The sequence below is a fragment of the Dipodomys ordii genome, unplaced genomic scaffold (genome assembly GCF_000151885.1).
Source record: "Dipodomys ordii isolate 6190 unplaced genomic scaffold, Dord_2.0 Scaffold205, whole genome shotgun sequence".
Classification (NCBI taxonomy): domain Eukaryota; kingdom Metazoa; phylum Chordata; class Mammalia; order Rodentia; family Heteromyidae; genus Dipodomys; species Dipodomys ordii.
In genome coordinates this window covers 367,571-383,900 of record NW_012267421.1, presented here as the reverse complement: position 1 = coordinate 383,900, position 16,330 = coordinate 367,571, and the positions used below count along the sequence as shown (strand labels likewise).

The window sequence follows — 16,330 nt, the reverse complement described above, 5'->3', positions numbered from 1 at the left end:
AAAAAAAGGTCTCTCAGACTTTCCTGCCCTGGCTGGCTTTGAACTTCAATCCTCAGGTCTCAGCCACCTGAGTAGCTAGGATTATAGGCGTGAGCGACTGGCACCCAGCTCTTTTTTTCTTTTCTTGTCTCTTCTCTCCCTCCCTCCCTCCATCCCTTCCTTCCTTCCTTATTTCCTTCTCTTTCCTTCCCTCCCTCCCTTCCCCCTTTCTCTCTCTCTCTTTCCCTCCCTCCCTTCCCCCTCTCTCTTTCTCCCTCCCCTCTCTTCTCCTTCCCCTTTCCCTTCCTTCCCCCTTCCTTCCTTCCTTGCTTGCTTGCTTTCCCCAGTCCTGGGGTTTGAACTCAGAGGTTTAAACTCAGGGCCTGAGCACTGTCCCTAAGCTGCTTTTTTTGTGCAAGGCTAGCACTCTACCACTTGAGCCACAGTGTCACTTCTGGCTTTTTCTGTTTATGTGGTACGGAAAAAATGAATCTAGGACTTCATGCATGCTAGGCAAGCACTCTACCACTAAGCCACTTTCCTAGCCCTTTTTTTTTAAAAAAAATTATTATAAAGGTGATGTACAGAGGAGTTACAGTTATATAAGTCAGGTAAAGAGTACATTTCTTTTTGGACAATGTCACCCCCTTCCCTCACTCAAAAATGGGACTTGTTTTTGATTGTTGTTATTGGTTGTGGGGCTTTCTGAACTCAGGGCTTAGGTACTGTCCCTGAGTTCTTTTGCTCAAGGCTACTTAGAGCCACAGCTCCACTTCCAGTTTTCTGGTGGTTAATTGGAGATGAGTCTCACCTGGACTTTCCTGCCTCGGCTGGCTTTGAAATACAGAATCCTTAGATCTTAGGTCCTGAGATTAGCTAGGCCCTGGTACCCAGTGAAAATGGGACTAAAACTTAATATGGTATCTGAATGATTCAGGAGATGGGAAGAAAAGGGAACCAAGGGAACAATATGTTCAAAGGTCCTAAAGAACGATGTAAGTGAACTCCATGAGATGTAGGAAAGGGCCATCCATTAATAGAATTACAGTGGCCAATAAGACTTTAGCCTGTCACTTAAGCACAATGGAATGGAAGCAAATAGAATGGAATGTCTTTGAAAGCTCACTTTGGTTGCTATGGAAGATAGGTTTGAAAGGGACAGAGGTGGGTGTGGGGAATCCAGTTGTTAAGTTTTAGTAGCAGCCATGCCAAAGATAATGACTGGCACCCTGGAGTAGGATAGCAGCAGGGGAAGATAGATGGACTTGAGAGATAGGAGATAGCTGGTAAAGCTAGATGATTGGTTGTGAAGTAAGAGACTCAAGGTTTTGCACAACCAGGCAGATGATGGTGATGTGTACAATGAGGAATATCTATTTGGCAAGTGAAAACTTGTAAGTTCACTTTGAACATACCGAGTTAAATGCTTGCTAGACGGCTAAGTGAATAGCACACTATTAGATAATATCTGTTAGGTACCTACTATGTGCTAGGCCATGTCTTAATCACTTTTGAGGCTCAGGAGTAATCTGTATCTATTTGAAAGATGATGAAAGCACTGGGTAGCACTTGAAACTGCTGAAGGAAATGGATTGTCTTGGGCATTTAAAGATCTAGTAATAGAGGAGGAATTGTCAAAGAGGATGGGGAGATCAAAGAGGAGCCTGAAAATCTAAAAAGAGGGCCTGGCAGAAGAGAGTGGTTATTCATATCCTAAATAGCCAAGAAATGGAGTAAGATGAGAAATGAGAGCTGTCTGTTGGATTTAGCAATAGACAGCCAATCCCTGTGTGATTGTAGCTTTGATCAGACATACCAATGTCTTGCCACAGGTGCTTGGTGCTAGAGATAACTCACTGTGCCAGTTCAAGGTCCTGAGCTCTCAAACCAGCCTATTTCCCAAAGTGTCTGATCAGGTTTTTGAGAAAACAAATGACAGGGATAAAAAATAAAACTAAATAAAGGACTCTAGTGTTATTATTGATTCTAGCCTTTTTTTTTTTTTTGGTCTATTAAGAGAACTAAGCCCTGGAAAGATGGAAAGAAATCTCCCCACAGGAATTTTATTCTTCCTCCAGACTCTTATCCCAATTGTTCATGTCATGGCTCCAACACTCCTGAGACCTCAGGCAAGTTGCTCAGTCTTTCCAGGTTGCAGTTTTTCCTTGTTATAAAATAAATAACCAGTAATGTTCAAGTGTTAGCTGCTCCTATAGTTATTGTAGATAGATCAGTACAATTCATAAGTATACAGATACTTATTTGTATACTTATAAATTAAGGATACAGCATTCTTAAGTCTACAGTCTAGAGAAATGCTAGCTCCCTTAGGGAAAATGTGGTGGGTGATAGAGGTTGTTGGGGTGATCTCCAGACATGAAAGCATATTATAACTCATGAGTCCATTACCTAGCAGGTCTCTAAGTAATGTACACACATGTAAGTAGACTGGGAAGTAATTTGCAGAAATGAAAGTAATAGTTACAAGATCTTTTTCCTTATGACTTAAAATGTTAAGGTGCTATACATATTCAATATACATTTTATTTTTAAGGAAAATATGTCCTTGAGACCTGGGGTCTCTGTCTTTTTTTTTTAATCTTTGTATTTCCTACAGCTTCTACACATAGGAGGAACTTGAAAGTTTTTTGAACAATTTATTTACATGGAGTTCAAGGTAAATCCTTTTTATTTTCAGAAGGGAAATTTGGGTTCAAGTGAATATTGATTCTATCACTTTGGTTTCCTTTGTAGGATTTTAAGCTTGACTTTGGCAATTTCCAAGGCAAAACAAGTGAAAGGTGGCATGGAGGTATAGCTACCGTTTTTCAAAGTCCTGGCGATGAAGTGTGGGGAGTGGTATGGAAAATGAACGAAAGCAATTTAAGTTCCCTGGATGAGTAGGTGGCTTCTAATTATAAGTTAACTAATTCAGAAAGTGGATTTTATGGAAGTATGTATGCTTGTGTGTTAGTTTTTCAAAACTATACATTTCTACTTACTACAGACATACTCTTTATACTTCAGGATAAAAAAATCTAAGAAGAAAATACTTTGTCATTCTGATTTGGGAGAACATTTGTAATCTCTTATGTTAAAAAATGGAAGCCATCTGGGCGCTGGTGGCTCACACCTGTAATCCTGGCTACTCAGGAGGCTGAGATCTGAGGATTGCTATTCGAGGCCAGCCCAGGCAGGAAAGTCCATGAGACACTTACCTCCAATTAACTACCAGAAAACCGGAAATGGCGCTGTGGTTCAAGTGGTAGAGTGCTCGTTTTTGAGCTGAAGAGCTGAGGGATAGCACCTAGGCCCAGAGTTCAAGCCCCAAGACCCATTAAAAAAGGAAGCTGTTATGTTTGTTCATAGTTTTAAAAATTACTTTTTGCAGTTTTTCTTTTTATTTAAGATTGCAGCTGGGTGTTGTGGTACAGAACTGCAATCTTACCTACATGGGCAGGATAGGCAGGGGAATCATAATTAGTCCAAAGCTGGCCTGGGCCAAAACTATGATACCCTGCCTGAAAAAAGTTAAAGGAAAAAAAGGGCTAGGGGTATGGCTCACATGGTAGAATGCTTGCTAGCAAGCCCAGAGCCCAGAGCTCAAATTCCAGTACTGAAAAAGAAAATGATTTGCAAAAGATTACAGTTGATGCAATTAACAATTAATAAGCAGTTCATCCAATAAGTAATCATTTGTAGAAGAATGGGCAACATATTAGAATGTGTGGATAGTGTTTATAACTAGAACTCTCAGAGTTGTGTGACAGAGCATTTAATTCAAAACAAGTTGGCAGAAACGAGTAGGACTTGAGAAGGATGTGTTATCTGACTCATTTCATCCTTGCCTCATTCAAGCAAGAATAACCTGCCCTCGCAGCTTTTCTCTGGGGAGAGACATTCTCTTGCTGTCAGAGGATGCAGTCTACCTTTTATAAGAATAGTGTTTGAGGGCATACAGAGCAATAAATATACTTAAGCAAGTGTTCAGATAGGAGAAATATGCAGATCTATCTGTTAGAAACCCTGAGCCTCTATCCACAAGGCCTTGGTTCAGGACACCAAGAGTACTAAAACTACATAATATGTATATATAATCTGTGCATATCTTGCTTTGTGTGCTTAGTCATCTCTAAGTCACTTCAATACCTAACACAATGCAAATGCTGTGGGAGTAATTGTTAGACCTTATTTTTAAGGAAATAATGACAAGGAAGAAAGTCTGTATGCATTTGGCTCAAACCCAATTTTTGATCAGAGGTTGGTTGAATATGTGGATGTGGAACCTGTGAATACAGAGTTGACTCTACCACCAAGTCTCAGAGTTGACTCTACCACTAAATCTCAGAGCCAGCTGAACCACTAAATCTAGGACTGACTACCACTAAGCCTCAGAGCTGACTGTACCATTAAGTCTCAGAGTTGACTCTAACACTGAGCCTCAGAGCTGACTGTTCCACTGAGACTCAGAGCTGATTGTAACACTAAGCCTCAGAGCCAACAGTACTGCTAAGCCTCGGAACTGATTCTATTAGTAAGTCTTAGAGCCATTTGTACCACTGAGCTTGTATCCCTAAGCCTTGGAGCTTACTGTGCCACTTAGTCTAGGGCCAGCTGTAACACCGAGCCTTAGAACTTATTGTACCACTGAACCTCAGAGCTGATTGTACCACTGAGTCTCAGAGCTGACTGGCTATACTGTTAAGTCTAGGACCAGCTGGACCACTGAATTTCAGGCTCCCCTGCTAAAATGCTAAGTGTGCTTTGGCATGGTATTATTTACGTGTTCGCCATATTCCAAGTTATGCAGGGAGAAATACATCCTTATAGGCAGTTCAATTACTAGTCTTGTACCCCCAACTTGAATAAGAGATTTGAACCAGTAAACCAACTTTCCTGGATTAATGGTAATTATTTGGCTGTTCTGGTTTCAGACAAGAAGGGGTTAAACATGGAGTATATGTTGTAATAGAAATTAAAGTTTCTACTCAAGAAGGGAAAGAAATAGACTGTCGCAGTTACCTGATGACAAACTATGAGAGTGCTCCTCCCTCGCCACAGTACAAAAAGGTAAGCTGGTTAGGTGTTCAGCGAGTCTTAATTTTCATTAAAATAAATTGGAGAATGTCTTGTTTTCCCAAGGCTTTGTCCATTTTAAATTTCATATGACATTTTAATAAAACAATTAAAAAAAAGATAGCTATTTACTTAAGGGGCATTTCTCAAGTACTCTCCAGGGGCTGGTGATTTAGTTTAGTGGTAGCATGAGTGAGACCCTGGGTTCAATCCTAGCACCAAAATGTGTGTGTCTGTGTGTGTGTGTGTGTGAATCTAAACTATATACATTTATGTCTAACAATAGAACTATTTCTAAAACTTTGTTTTAAAAAGCTTCTACTCGGGGCTGGGAAGGTGGCTCAGTGGTAGAGCCCGTGCCTTGCATGCTTGAGGCACAATTCCTCAGCACCACATAAGCAGAAAAAAAAAAGCCGGAAATGGCGCTGTGGCTCAAGTGGTAGAGTGCTAGCCTTGAGCTGAAGAGCTGAGGGACAGCGCCCAAGCCCAGAGTTCAGGCTCTACGACCAGACCCAAAAAATAAAAATAAATAAATAAATAAAAAGCTTCTACTACTCGTATTTCTTAAAGTGCAGGTGTATGTGTATATTTTAATAGGTTTAGTTTGCAGTTATGCTTTTATAATTTTTTTCCTCACAAAACAGTATTTCATGAACACTGTTTCTTTTTTTTTTTTCTGGGAAAAGTAGAATTATTACTGTCAACATGTTTTCCACCCTACAGTGGAGAAGAAATGGTACACTTGAGGGTCAGGGTTAAGGACCACTGGCATTCAGAGTCGGAGAAGCCACCCTTGCATGACCAGGACAGGAATAGGGGACCCCTACCTCCTTTTCAGTCAGGATGTCATTCACAATGTGTAGGAAGTTCCAGGTGTTTCCCAGTGTGCTGCCTAGATTTTAATCAATTTAGCCTTATATGGGTCTCCAGTGTGCCCCTAAACCCAGTTGCCATTTACTGCCATGTCTAATTCAGAGACGAGTAGACCAAGGGACTAAGATCAGAGCAACTTCTTTCTGAAGAATGGTGGTTTTCCCTAAATGACTATGCAAATTCTATAACATAAGGTAGATTTTTGTCTTAATCTCAACAAAATCTGAATTGAAGAACTTGTTCACGTTATTAATATTACTCTGTGAAGATGCTTCAGGCAGCTTTGAAAACTCCTGTGCTTCGTGTCAAAGTGAGAGAAAAAGTTATGTCTAATTTTTTCCCCAGAATTACTGATTTTGGAATTCTCTGAAAACTATTATTTAAGGTTCTTACCATGCAAGTAGAGTTGTGGCATTCTATTATGTTCCTAACTAAAAGCATTAATATTTGTTTTAACCATTTCTAGGTTATTTGCTTGGGCGCAAAGGAAAATGGTTTACCCCTGGACTATCAAGAGAAGTTAAAAGCAATAGAACCAAATGACTATAATGGAAAGGTCTCAGAAGAAATAGAAGATATCATCAAAAAAGGCGAAGCCAAACTGTAGAACCTAACAATACAACTGGACATACTCAATGTACTATTAGGCAGTATTTTTAATATTTGGAGAACAAGGCTCTGGGAAAGCTTCTGATTTAATCTGCTGATTATCAACAGTGCTGGGAAGGGTGTCTCACTTGGGTGATTCCCTATTTTCTGACTACCTGGGTCTTGAATTAGACAGTTACAAATGGGTGAGTTCCTGGAATGCATGGGTACTTGGTGTGGGTTCTCCTGAGAACACCTAGAACAACGATCTCAAGTTGATCATGTCTTCCTGCTTTGTGAGGAAGGGTAGATTTACATCCCACTGGATGACAGTGCTGGTAAATTGCTTTGCTCTGTATGAGCATTTCTTTAAATGATCAACTTCAGAAGAGTAAGGAAATTGCAGAGACAGTTGATTAAAAAAAGTTTAAAAATTGAAAATGGCTTACTGTTCTTAAACAAATAAATATATTTGTGTTTAATCTATTTTCCCTACGAAAGTGCTCTGTTGTGTCATGTTGTTAAACCCAAATCATCACATATTCTGGAACCAGAGGGATTGGTGCCACAAGAGCCTGGTGGCCTGGATTCAAGGCCAGTGCCACTGCTTCCTGTGAAACTCCAACTTTCCCTTTTCCTGCCTCAGTGTCCTCACCTGTAGGCCAAGGATAATCTAATCACTTATGTTTTAGGATTATTTTGATGGTTACGGGAGTAAGATTAGGACTGAGGGCTGGGAAGGTGGCTCAATGGTAGAGCACTTGCCTTGCATGCCTGCGGCCCTGGGTTCGATTCCTCAGCACCACATAAGCAGAAAAGAAAAAAGTCCAGAAGTGGTGCTGTGGCTCAAATGGTAGAGTGCTAGCCTTGAGCTGAAGAGCTGAGGGACAGCGCCCAGGCTCAGAGTTCAGGCCCCACAACCGGACCCAAAAAAAAAAAAAGATTAGGACAGAATGCTGGGAATGTGGCTTGGTGGTAGAGTGCTTACTTCACATGCATGAAGCCTGGGTTCAATTCCTCAGTAACCACATAAACAGAAAAAGCCAGAGGCGGTGCTGTGGCTAAAGTGGTAGAGTGCTAGCCTTGAGTGAAAGAATTGGGAAGACTGATACATGCAATGGCCTGGTACATCTCTGGAGAATTATACTGCAAGGGAAACAGCTATCCCAGAGTTACCTAGTAGATGATCCCACAGACTTAACATTCTTGAAATAACAAAATTAGGATTGGATAAGAAGGGGCACGTTATGGGGCTGGGAAGTTGTCTCAGTGGTAGAGTGCTTGCCTTGAATGCATGAGGCCCTGGGTTCGAGTCCTCAGCACTACATAAGCAGAAAAAAGCCAGAAGTAGTGCTGTGTCTCAAGTGGTAGGGCACTACCCTTGAGCTGAAGAGCTGAGGGACAGCGCCCAGGCCCAGAGTTCAGGCCCCATGACCGGACCCCCCCCCAAAAAAAGAAGGGGCACATTAGATCAGGGACACCACCAGGCATCTCTGTAGTGCTGGAAATGTTTTGTATCTTTACTATGTTATGCTCTGGTTATAACAATGCAAGGTGTTACCAATGGGGAAAATTGAGTTCAGAGTGGATTTCTGCATTTCTTCTGAGTGCATTTATAATACCTTAAAGTGAAACCTCTTAGGAAAAAAAATGATTTTTTAAAAAGTGGTAGATTCAGACCCAGGCACCAGTGGCTCATACCCATAATCCAAGCTACTTAGGAGAATGAGAGCTGAGGATTGTAGTTTGAAGCCAGCCCATGCAGAAAAGTCTGAAACTTACCCCAATTAACCACCAAGAAGTTGGAAGAAGAGATGTGGCTCAAGTGGTAGAGTTTTAGACTTGAGCAACCAAGCTCAGGGACAGCACCTAGGCGCTCATGTTGAAGTTCTGGGACTGGCAAAAAAAAAAAAAAAAGATGGATTCCTAAAGTGCAGTTCACTAAGAATAGCGGGTCTGGGATACAGCTCACTGGTGGAGCATGTGTTCATGCATAAGCTTCTGCGCTTGATCTCTCCAGCATTAGTTTTAACAAATGAATAAAAAAGCTAGGTGCTGGTGGCTTTCATCTGTAATCTTCAGAGGCTGAGATCCAGAGGACTGAGGTTCAAGGCCAGCCCCAGGCAGAAAACTGGGACTCCAGCTACAAAGTAACCCAGACAAAAGCATGTCTGGAGGTGTGGCTCATGTGGAAGAGCATCAGCTTATCAAACAAGCTGAGTGAGCAAGGGGCTCCTGAGTTCAAACCCTACTACTGCAGAAAGGAAAGAGAGGAAAAGCAACAACAAAAAGCTAGGATGGAAAACATCTTAGAAAACCCTGTCAAGGTTAAGAACTCCGATGTGTGTGTGTGTGTGTGTGTTTCATTCCTGCCATAACAAATTATCACAAATTTAGTACCCCAAAACTAGGGGTACTAAATTTCTGGAGGACAGAATTCCAGAGAGTCTCAGTGGGCTAAAATACAAGTGTGAGGACTGCACTTCTTGGCTTATAACCATTTCTTCACCTTTAAAACCACTGGTGGTGTTAAAGGTACTCACAACTAGCCGCTTCTCTATCTTCTGCCTCCTACTTATCTAGACTCTTCTGATTACTTTAGACCCAATTTTAAACCCAGGTTATTTCTCCATCTTAAGGTGAGCAGATAAGCAATTAGAGTTCCTGTTTGCCTTGTTCATGGGTTCCAGGGTAGGTATGAACATCACAGAAGAGAGGGCTAGTCTGCTTACTGCAGATTCAGTATCTTCATTATATTAAACAAATTCACACTTTGAAATCTTGAGTTGAAAGACAGAACTAAAGTTACAGCAGGAGAAACAGGACATGGGAAATACAAATGAAGCTTGATTTTCAGAAAGAAACCTAGGGCTGGAGTTGAGCTCAGTGACTGCCTGGTAGGTGCAAGTGATGGCTTTCATACCTAGCACTGCACAAATGGTTCTGAATCTTTTCCTTCAGATTTGTGGCAGGGTAAGTGATGAAGCTGAATTCCAGCTCACACATTTGCAGTTGAACATACTTTGTTTTTTCTTTTTTCTTTGCTGGTCGTGGGCCTGAATTCTGGGATTGGGCGTTGTCCCTGAGTCTTCAGCTCAAGTCTAGCGCTCTACCACTTGAGCCACAGCACCAGTTCCATCCAGCTTTTTCTGCTTACGTGGTGCTGAGGAATCGAACCCAGGGCCTCATGCATGCAAGGCAAGCAGTCTACCACTGAGCCACCTTCCCAGCCCCTCATACTTTGGTGTTTGAGAGCAGGCTTTGCTGAGAAGGTTCCTGAATAGATGTGGGCACATGATTTAATACACTTTTGTGAGATAAGTGACTTTTTTTGTTTAAACAATTGTAAATATTAAAAACATTTTTGGTCGGGGGGGGGGCGGCGGTGGATTATCAGCATGTTAAGAGTTCCTTTACAAGGCGTTACCGTACATGAAAAGCATATGAAGTGTACACTGCCGAGAGGACTTGAGTAGAAACGGAAAGGCTTTAGGTTTAGTTGGATGACTTTCTGCAGTTTTCTTGGACAACTTTCCAGGTCGGGTCCTAGCCTGGCTCTGGCTGGGGTGTTGGCATTTCCCCTGGGCGGGCCTTGGCACCAGTCCCCGAGTGTGCGTCCCCTCCGCCGGCCCCGCCTGGTTTCCCGAGAACCACAGTTGGGTTTGAGGTCTCCCCTCTGCTCGGCTCCGCCGCCGGGCCTGCGACCTCGCCGGTGGCCTGCAGAGCCCCCCGCCACCAGAGGGCGCGACTGACCCGGCTGCCGGGCCAGTTTCCGGCCCTGCCCTCGCCGAGCTGCGGTCGCCGTACTGGCAGGACCCCCGGGTCGCCGCGATCCCTGGGCACCCGCGCTCCCCGGCCACCGCGCTCCTGCGCCCCCGCCATCCCCGGGCCACTTCGATTCCCAGGCTGCCGTGCTTCCCGGGCCACCGCGCTCCCCGCCACCCCCGGGCCCCTACCATCCCCGGGTTTCCGCAGCGCCCGGGTCCCTACTACCCCCAGGCCGCCGCGGTCCTCGAGCCCCCGAGCCCCCGGGCCACCACGACCCCTCGGTCCCCGCGATCCTCGGGCTACTGCGCTCCTGGCATCACCCGTCCGGCTGCAGTCATTGCAAGTTCTGCAAACTTGGTTGTCAAGTAAGTCCTGGGGTTCTGGCGGGGCGGCCTCAGCTTTCCTGGGTCCCGCGCGCCGCCGGGCTCCGCGGGCGTGAAAGGCGGCGTGGACTGGACCGGCAACCGGGGCTGGGGCTTATTCCGGGGCGGGAGATCGGGGTCGGGGGCGCAGAGTGGACGAGGCCGGCAGCCCGGGCCTGGGGCTTGTTTGGGGGCGGGAGGACGGGGTCGGCAGCCCGAGGCTGGAGCTTGTTGGGGGGGGTGCGGTGGACGGGTCCGGAAGCCCGGCGTGGACTGGGCCGGAAACCCCCTGGTTCGGGGCCGAGGCTGCAGCTCTCAATCCCGCCTTCAACTAGAATCACTCTGGAGCACTTCTAAAACGCTGACACTGGACGTGTCCTACACCGAGCCCACCCAGATCTCGAGAGTTGTGTGTTTTCACCCCCTACCCCCCTTCCCCAGTTGATTTCAGTGAGCAGCCGCCCAAACTACAGGCGGATGCGGCTGCCTTCCCTCGGCTTCCAGGGAGGGAGGATCCCCTTGGGCTCCAGGGGCCACAACACAGGAAAAGAAGACAAACACCACTTCTACACACAGTGATGTTGACATATTCTGTGTGTATGGTGTGTGTGTGGGGGGTAAATGACAAATCAGGAAACCCTCCCCCCCTGCCCTGCATTTTGTTGGCATTTTTGTAAAGACATGGATTGTGGGTATTTGAAATAACATCTTGGGAAGCCGTTAAATCCTCAGTAAACCCTGGGCAACTTCCGTCCTTTGTTTTTTTAGAATGAAGCCAGAGATGTACTTGCTTGAAGCCAGGCCTGTCCCTCCTCAGGGCTCCCTAAGTCACGGCGGGGGGGGGGGGGAGGGGGGAGCGGTAAGTCCTGGGACAGTAGCCACATCAGGTTCTCTGTTCCCATCTGGGAAAAGGAACCAGCAGCAGGGGGCTGTAATGCTGGCTTGCAAGGCCATTCCACCAGTGATGAGAAAGGCAGATTTGAAATCCACAGCAGAAGTAGAAGTGTTTTAAAGGAAAGAGGAATGGAAACAGAATGTTAAGTTTTGAACCCAAAGCCTGGGTTCCAATGTGATTCTATCACTGCTGAGCTATGTGGCAATGGGCACGTTATTTGGCTTCTCTGAGCCTATTTTCTTACCTGTCTTGAGGAAGATGATATATACCCACCTGGCAGTCCAGGTAGCACATGGTTCTGTCACTGATAGTTGTTAGATGCAGTACTGGTGATCTATATCTCACAGTTTTTCATTTAGTACAGCACTCCAAGCCTGTTTCTCCACTCTACTCAGGGCAGGCCTTCTTCCTGTTGGGTCTTTGAGCCTGTAAAAGGCAGCTTTGAGGCTATTAACTCTACCACAACTACCACATTGGCTTATTAATAACTCTAAGATGCATTATACAGCAAGAGATAGGAATGAATTTCTTGACAAAATAGAGCTTTCATCTTTCATATTTTCTCTACTCACTGCCACATACATACAAATATGGCCTCCAAGAAAAATGGGCTTTGGTAGAAATGAAGAGAATGGATGTGGGACATTCATGGCTCTCCTGCTGAGAGCAGTCTCACATCAGGGGCCTGCAGTTGCTGTTTTGCTCCTGGCTATTACCTAGTGACCAAGAACAGCCAGGAATCTGGGGATAGAGAAGCCAAGTCCTACAAATGCTGATGCCCCATGTCCCAGCAAGACCTTCCCCTGCATGTGTGTTAGGACAGTGGCTTTGATAGTAATGTCTTCAGAATATAAACAGAAAATAATGAAGGTATAATGAAGATTGTTTTCAGTTTTTTATTATTATAAAGGTGATGTACAGAGGGGTTACAGTTCCATAAATCAGGTAATGAGTACATTTCTTTTTGGACAATGTCACTCCTTCCCTTGCTCTCTCCCAGTTTTTCCCTCCTAGCCAGTATCACTGCTGCATTTGTTCTCTCCTTGCCCTACCCTTTCTGTGTCTCCCCTTGTCACCACCCTCCTCCAAACAGATGAACTTATAAACAAGACAGTAGGTACAGAAAACAAAAACAGCAACAAAAAAACCCTCCTGTTTCCATTTCTTGGAGTTCATTTTGATAAATATTTATATGATTATATGCACATAGCTATTGAGCCTTTGGGATCTTCTCCTAAGAATATTCTCCTTTGGTCTCACTGTCTAGAGACCTGCATAATTTATCTTGTCTAACTCTTCTACATTTCTTTTGGGAGATTTTAAGCAAGATGAAATTAGAAAAGCTAAGATTTGTGCCTGTGCTTGATTTTTGCCATAGTGAGCTGTTCTCTGTAACATTCTGAGGAAGGATGTGACATGTCCCACAAGGGTCTTTTTTGGTCATCCATAAGGTCTGAACATGTCTCTAGGAAAACCTTTTGGCACACTGAATGCCCATTGAGGATAAATGTTTCTTTGAAATTTGACCTTGTGGGAAGAAGTGAGTAGTTTGCTGCCAGATTTTGCTGGTTTTGCTGCTAATAGGCTGGGCAAAGTATGGTGCCCTGGCTCGGATTTTTATTGAAACTTGAGTTCTATCTGGAACCACCACATACCAAACTGTTGGCAGAGATCACTTTGCATAGTTGGGCACAGCAAGCTCACTTGCTGCCACCACCACAACCACTGCCATCCTCTTCACCTTCTTCCCAGTCTTGGAACCCAGGAAGCCAGTGGGTTGCGGTCTTCTTCTGGCCCTCTGAAGGGAAGCTCTTCCTGCCAGAGGTGAGTGTCTTGAGAGACAACAAAGCAGTTTTGTGTTATGTTTTATTAAAGTCAATAGGCCACCCTAGGAAACTATCACACAGGAATTTGTTTTGCTGAGAAGTAATTTCCTCTAAGCATAAGGGCTAACGAATGGGTCAAGACAAAGATGACCCTTGGTGATTGTGACCCAGATTAGCACCAGGTTTTGGTAGATTAATATTTTAATAAAACATGAAATGTCTCTCTGACAGATGTTTGTTTGGAATGTTAATGTGCCTTGTCTTTCTGTGTGCGGTGGCCACCTCAGAGGTTATATCAGGATTGTGAAGGTGTGATGACGTATAGATGTTTTCAGAGCCGTGTATGGCAGAGGCAAGGAGTAGTGGGAGAACTATAAGCAGATGATGATTTACTTGGGAGAAGGTTTACGATATTCTGTTTTCTAAAAGGTTAATGATAAGAAACTGCTGTGTTTCATTTTTGCACATTCTCAATTGCTCTTACTTCCTAGACAGCAAACTCTTTGGAAGGAACTGGGCATAAAGCCAGGCTTTTCTTTGAGGCTACCCTAATTCTTAATGGTACAGAACTGATGGCCCTGCCATTAGCAGGGTGATTCCTGACTCCATATTTTCAGGCCAACCACTTCCCATGGAACATAGAATCAGACATGCTGGTGATTTGAAGTAGAGACAAGATCTGTAACAAATACAGACAGGATTGTGTTACGTGGAAGAAATCTTGGGTTGTGGAGTCAGAGCAGAGATCATACCATTACATTGTACCTTAACTAACCATGGGCTTCACCAAGGTCTTCAGCCTCTCCAACTGTGCCTTCCTGTATAAGAAGATAGTTGTAATGATTCTTTCCTTACAGGGTGTTCTGAATACTTGAGCTAATTAATCTGGGTGAAGTGCTAAGTAGCCTCCTGGTACTCAGCAGGTGAGTATTAACGGTGGTAACGGCTATGTTGACTACCTTAGTAGCATGGTGCCCATCTCTTTCTGGCATGACTTGGAAGAAGAATTCAGCTTTCCTGAGGCCAAACCTTGGATCTGTAAAGTGGGGATCACAATCCATACAGAAAGCTTAGGGTGAAGAAATGAAATAATGGTGTGTCTGACAAGGTAAACCCTAGATTATAATAACATACACACAGACATAGTGTACCAATGGATCTATGTGATTCAGCATAGGCTTTTTTTTCTTTTCCTTTCTGTTTTTTTTCTTTTTAGTTCCTTGAATCTTCTCAACAACTGTGCAGTAGTTATAATTTCCTCCATTTAATGATGAGCTAGCTATGACTCTGTGAGGTTATTGCTGTGCCCAGGACTTAATGGGGAGCTCTTCAACCCCTACCCCAGCTGCTCATGGAGAGCCCCTCCCTTTCTGCTTGCTCTGCCTACCTCCCTCAGTGTGCCTGCTCTGTGCCAGGAGTGGGGAACCTCCTGGACACCAGCAAGAGGGATGAGGTTCTTGAAATTATTTGGTCTAGTCTTGTCAAGGCAACTGTAAGTATGACTTGGCATTCAGTAAATCTAAGTGCTTTTTTTTCAAGATGAAATGTGATAAATATAGGACTTCAATTCATTTTTATGAATGTCCAAATGGCTCTTGGTAGGAGAAATGTTCACACTGTGTAGAGCCATATTCCTGGGCACAGGGCTTTGGAGTCCAGAGAACTGCCTGCTTAGAGAGTAGAAAAGGGGGCCTTTCTTTCTGCCTTCCAGATGATGTTTAAACCTCAGCCATTGCTTAGGCTAACTTAATACCATGAAAAACATGAAACATGAAAAAACAGATAGACCTGATAGCAGTATTGACTAATGCTGTTGAGGTAGACTATGATGTTTGAGGTGCTTTGAGGTCATTGCCTGGGTACAGTAAAGCTCACCCTGTCCTGGCCCTGGTGGGGGTATATGGGAGCACAGAAACCAGGACCAGATTTCCACAGGTGGGGTTTGGGCAGACAGTGTCACTATTCCTTCACCAGTACAGTGGCCTACTAAGTACACCCCTTTTTGGAGATTCCTTGCTCATCTTCATACAGCTTGCTCCTCTTCTGCAGATCTTCCCAGAGGCTTATGTCAGTGGACCTGGGCTGGATACAAAAAAACAAATTATCAGTTGAGTGAGTTGTGGGTGTTCTACATGTGTTCTAAGGAAATGGCAATTTGCAGGGATGCAGCCAGCAAGTTAGGGAGCAAAAGCTGTTTACACTCTTGGTTCCTTTTGGCTCTTTGGAGCTTCTTCAACATGTTAATTCAGTGAATGTCCTCAGAAGGGTGGCCTTGCTGGGATGCAGCAGTGAATGGAACAGTGCCAGCTTCAGGCCAAGTGATTGGCAGGCTAGTGGAGTTTGCCTCTGGAGCAAACTCCTGTAGACAGAGGCTTGAACAACAGACTTCTCACAGTTCTGGAGGCCTGGAGCATGAGGTCACAGGTTGGTGGCCTGGTACTCTGTCCTTGTGCAGCTACCAGAGACAGCATGACATCTCTTGGTGTCTCCTTCTATGAAGCCAATGGTCCATAGGTTGCATCCTCAGGATCTCATGTAAACTTGGTGAAGGCCCCTCCTCCAGACACTATGGATTAGGACCTCAGAGCTCTGAGGGGACTCACAGCAGGGATGGGCATGCAGACATATAAGAAAATGTATGATTGTAAACTGTAGTAAGTTCTGTGACTGGAAACAACAGCATCAGCGAACAGCAGATCAGGGCCTATGAGGATTAAGAAAGACTAGAGATGCCTATCCAGAAAAGAGTCTTTTCAGGTAAGACTAGAGATGCACAAAAGGCAAAATCATAGTCTAGGCATGGTATCCCTATAACCTAACCTATTAGAGAGGCATAGATAAGAGAATCATAGTTTGATACCTGCCTGAGCCAAACATGCAAGATCTTATCAATAGTAACAGAAGCCAAAAGGGCTGGAGTTGGGGTGCTATAGGAATGGTAGGGCACCTGTGGAAAAGCCAGT

The 16,330-nt window shown here is 44.3% G+C and overlaps 2 protein-coding genes across 3 annotated transcripts in view; both read left to right on the top strand.

The window, feature by feature from the left end:
• Nucleotides 1-6,993, top strand: part of Ggct (gamma-glutamylcyclotransferase) — an 8,826-nt gene extending 1,833 nt beyond the window's left edge. Inside the window, exons 2-4 of one of the 2 annotated variants that reach the window (XM_013035161.1) lie at nt 2,734-2,879; nt 4,914-5,049; nt 6,395-6,993. In XM_013035161.1, coding sequence (XP_012890615.1) covers nt 2,734-2,879; nt 4,914-5,049; nt 6,395-6,535 — 423 coding nt within the window. In that variant the 3' untranslated portion in view covers nt 6,536-6,993. The remainder of the gene's footprint in view (nt 1-2,733; nt 2,880-4,913; nt 5,050-6,394) is intronic. The other variant, XM_013035163.1, reaches the window with a different exon arrangement.
• A 3,573-nt stretch (nt 6,994-10,566) lies between these two features.
• Nucleotides 10,567-16,330, top strand: part of Nod1 (nucleotide-binding oligomerization domain containing 1) — a 48,531-nt gene continuing 42,767 nt past the window's right edge. The window contains exon 1 of the mRNA XM_013035172.1: nt 10,567-10,649. The gene's annotated coding sequence lies outside the window, so the exon portion shown is untranslated. The remainder of the gene's footprint in view (nt 10,650-16,330) is intronic.